Source organism: Monosiga brevicollis, genomic scaffold (genome assembly GCF_000002865.3).
Source record: "Monosiga brevicollis MX1 MONBRscaffold_4 genomic scaffold, whole genome shotgun sequence".
Lineage (NCBI taxonomy): Eukaryota > Choanoflagellata > Craspedida > Salpingoecidae > Monosiga > Monosiga brevicollis.
Window position 1 is genome coordinate 1,699,932 of NW_001865041.1, and position 4,629 is coordinate 1,704,560.

General features: G+C 43.0%; 1 protein-coding gene across 1 annotated transcript; it reads left to right on the top strand.

The window, feature by feature from the left end:
• Positions 1–1,611: 1,611 nt before the first annotated feature.
• Positions 1,612–3,381, top strand: MONBRDRAFT_6499 (uncharacterized protein; the record flags this gene model as incomplete). Its single annotated transcript, XM_001743719.1, has 1 exon — positions 1,612–3,381. The coding sequence occupies one exon, from the start codon at positions 1,612–1,614 to the stop codon at positions 3,379–3,381; it is 1,770 nt and encodes a 589-aa protein (XP_001743771.1).
• Positions 3,382–4,629: the final 1,248 nt, after the last annotated feature.

Sequence of the window (4,629 nt, forward strand, 5' to 3'; positions counted from 1 at the left end):
TGGTCACTGTGAATGCTTGCCGACCGCAGGTACGTCAAGCCCTCTGCCATTCTGTCTTCCCCTTGCTCTCCTGTGTGCTCTGCTCTCTTGTGACTTTCCCTATCCTCGGGATTGAGCGACTCTACAGCTATTCTAACGGTGCACCTGGTCTGGTCACTGTGAATGCTTGCCGACCGCAGCTGGTTCAATTGACCTCAAGACACCACCAAAGCTTTCGCTCCGCTCCGACGGACGTCTCTCAAACCTCTCTCAAAACGCTTCCTCAAACCTACGCGCTTCCTCGCAACCCAAAGATAACCTCCAGACGTGCTGGAGCCTGACAATGGATAGTAGTATTCTGTCTCAAAAAAAAAAAAATTAAAAAAAATTTCAGAATCTGGAACATTGCTCTCTCTTCCTCTCTTTTAAATTTTAACCTTTCACATCTCTCTTGAGTGTAAAGGATGGATAGTAGTATTCTGTCTCAAAAAAAAAAAATTAAAAAAAAATTTCAGAATCTGGAACATTGCTCTCTCTTCCTCTCTTTTAAATTTTAACCTTTCACATCTCTCTTGAGTGTAAAGGGTGGATAGTAGTATTCTGTCTCAAAAAAAAAAAAAATTAAAAAAAAATTTCAGAATCTGGAACATTGCTCTCTCTTCCTCTCTTTTAAATTTTAACCTTTCACATCTCTCTTGAGTGTAAAGGATGGATAGTAGTATTCTGTCTCAAAAAAAAAAAATTAAAAAAAAATTTCAGAATCTGGAACATTGCTCTCTCTTCCTCTCTTTTAAATTTTAACCTTTCACATCTCTCTTGAGTGTAAAGGATGGATAGTAGTATTCTGTCTCAAAAAAAAAAAAAATAAAAAAAAAATTTCAGAATCTGGAACATTGCTCTCTCAACTTCCCTTTACATTTCAGCGGGGTTTCCCGTCTCGTTCACTGGCTCGGGGGAACATTGAAAGGGATTATTAACGACCTATCAGAATCAGTAACCCACGTACCCACGAACAGTTCATTTGGTAACTGCTGGTCTGGTAACTGCTGGTATCTAAGCCCCGGCATAAGATACGTGAGCCTTGGAAAAGGGTTCCTTTGTAAATGCAACCTTCCACACGAGGACATATAAACACGACCGTATATGTCAATGACATGATTAATCTTGCCATCTTTGTAATGCACTTCATGACTCACATTTCCACTGTCATAAGTGGTTTCAGATTTGAGAACCCCATCATCAGACCATTGTTTTTCCCGCTCTGACTTCTCATCATGAAACCAACTTTCAACTATTTTGACCCCATTCTTGTTATATTTCTCCACTCTTTTTTTAGGAATCGCTAAATCACTATAAGTCCATTCTCGAATTTTAATAGTGGTACCATCTTCGTTTTTAATGGTGTGGAAAGTACCCTCTTCAGGCATTATGTCCCATCAAAAGATTTCCTTTTAATATAAATAATTTTAATTAATTAAAATTATATAATTAGAAGTGCTCTCTCGACTTCTCTTTACATTTCAGCGGGGGTTTCCCGTCTCGTTCACTGGCTCGGGGGCAGTCTGGCATTTGTTAATTAAACAAAAAAATGATTTCTAAAATACTTAAAAACATTATGCTTGTATATTTATAATGCAACCATTTGAGCTAAAGGAACTAATTAAATTGATTAATACTAAAGATGTCCAAAAATGTAAGGATTACATTAACCATTATTTCTTCTGCAGTGGTGTCGATATATTCTTTTACGATGCCATCGGTGGCGAATTTTGTTTGTACAAGCTGTGCGAGGCACGCAAGAAAATACCCAAAGACATCCCCAAGGTTAGTTGGCGAGATGACGATGACCGCAAGCATACTTGGGATGCCTCCAAGTACCTTGGCTCAGTCGATCATCAGGCTAAACTTTACCGCCCCACATGTCATCTGGGCAAACCCTTGGTGTTTGAAGCACCGAAACTAGTGCAGGGGGAGACTATGATCGTAAACTACATCAACTCAGTGAAACAGAGTCCCCTTGACCGGGAGATGCAGATCCCTCAAGAGGCTCAAGAGAAAGCAAGTAGAGGTTTGCAATACATTCTGGGGTTCATCAAGGATATTATTTGCGGTGGTTATGCACAACAGGATGAATATATACTCAATTGGCTTTCATGTACCGCAGCAGGCGTCAAAGTACAAACTCACCTGCTCATGGAAGGGGACGGCGGCGAAGGCAAAAGCTTGCTGTGTGAGCTTATGAGAGAAATATTGGGGGCTCGCTATTATAGCACCAGTAATGTCGAGGAAGTTTGCCAGTACACCAGTAATTTCGAAGGGCGTTCCTTAATTGTGTTGGAAGAGATGCCGGTTTCATCCAACAGCAGCAAGCGTGGTTTCACGGATGCCCTTAAAAGTCTAACAACTGAATCGGTTTTTGCGTGCCGACGAATGCACAACCAGGCGTACCAGCAAAGTAATACTTTTAACATCATCGTGAACAGTAACCATTCTGCTGAGGAATTAACCCAGACCAATAAACGGCGAGCCGTTGCGTTTGACATTAGTCGCAAGCGAGTGGGGGATGTGGAGTACTATAACCGCCTCCACAAATATATATGCGACAAAGATGTTCAGTTGGCGTTCTATCTGTTCCTGATGAGCCGATTTGATGGCATGCCCAAGGACTGGACGGGCAATGAGGTGCCTATGTCTATTAAGCGCAGGGAAAAGCTAACTCGCTCCTTGCCGCCTAGCATAAAGTTTTTGATTGAGCACTATGTTTTGCCCAAGCGAGACATAGACAATCTTCCGCGCAAGCAACTGCGTGAGGAATTTAAAACCTTTTTCAAAGGACATTATGATCAGGCTCAGTTTGGTCGAGATATGGCAAAGTGTGGCGTTACAAAAGGCACCAAGTTGGAAGGTGGTGTGCGTTGTCAGACTTATCGTGCTGAATGGCAAACCATTGACTCCACGCTGAAGGATCTTGGTATCATATCAAATTTTGATGAAGAATACGAAGAGCATGAAGAAACTGAGGTACAGCGCTATAAACGGTTTTTAGACGAGCGTGACCGGCGCATCCAGGAACTAGAACAGGAAATAGCAAAATTAAAACAACAAAAGAAGCGAGTGGCAAAACCCAAACCCTTGCCCGAACCCGAAATGGAATTAGAAGTAGCGGAAATAGATTCGAGCGTCGAAGAATCATATGACCCGGAAGATTTCGATGAGGTTCTTCCGGACCCCGAACCCAAACCCAAATCCAAACCCAAGAAAATTCAAGTCCAAATCAAAGGAAAACCGGCAAAAGCCTTTACGAGTCCTGAGGAACGATGCCTAGGTCGTAGCCAACAATGGTTGGAGAGACACGACACAGATATCGTTCTGAAATGTGATGTGGCAGACTTATTTGACTAATTTTATTCCTTGAATTGATTGATCAGTCTTTTAATTCTTGGATTTTTCTCCAGTTCAGAGGCGAATTCCCATGTCCAGTCTTGTTTTTTGGGATAACCCACCCAGCGGACTAAATATTTTACTTTGCCACGCTCTGTCTTTTTACCTTTGAGGGAATGGACATTGTAAGTTTCAAACGTCAGAGGTTGTTCCGAGGCACCCCGGAGATTATCGGGATCGGGCTCTGGTTCGTTGTCGGTTACGACTTGTAATTGTTTACGTGTATAGCCGACTTTTTCCAATTTGGTATCAGAATCTGGTAGATTGACTAGATACATGACGGGCTGATCTGGACGAATTAATACTTGATGAATAGTGCGTACTCGACTGTCCCATCGCTGATCGCCCTTTCTGAATTTACCATGCAAACGTTGTCCTGTAACGTAATCTTTGGGCTCTTCCAGGGGCACCCTGACCCGTGTACCTTCTTCCAAAATGTCGTCATTTCCAACTTCAAAGGGAAACTTGCCGCTGTCGGCTCGATCTTGTTTGGGCTTTTTGGGCAAATTGTTATTGACGGCTGATATGACTTTGGGTAGGTAGTCAACCCATTGCCGTGAAGTTGTGCCTGATATTTGCTCCAGAGCAGCCATACGCAGGTTCAAGGCTTCACCAATCAGACCATTACGGTGCTCCACGACGGCTTGCTGCCTGTGCCGACCTGTTTTTCCGTGTCTTAGGTCTATGCCTTTGCTTTCGAGGTGTTGTTGAAAGACTCCCTTGAATTCAGAACCGGGGTCGGTTTCGAGTCGCGCCGGATAGTCCAATACATTGGAGCTGTAAATATCCTGCAGGGCTTGCAAGGTTTCTGTGGGTGATTTAGACTTGAGAGGGCGCGCATCAGTCTTGCCGGTATGTACGTCGACCACGACCAAAGCATAGGAATAGGACTCGTCCTTGGGTAAAAACAGGAGATCAGCTTGATGAGTGCCATTCTCTTTGTGATTATTGAACTTGGGTATCTCGTCGCCCTTCTCTTTAGGTGGTAGTCGATGTAATATCATCTCACCGAGTTTAAGGTCTCTTAGCAATTTGTTCTTCATATATTATAGAGAACAAATTACAATTCAAAACTTATTGCCCTCGCTATCCAGGACTTTCATGGCGTGAACAACATGTGCCCAACCTTGCTTTTCCAACTTGATGCCACCTAAGTCGGAACTTGATCCTTCACAATCGTATGTGGCTGGTTGACTCAGGATCCAACCA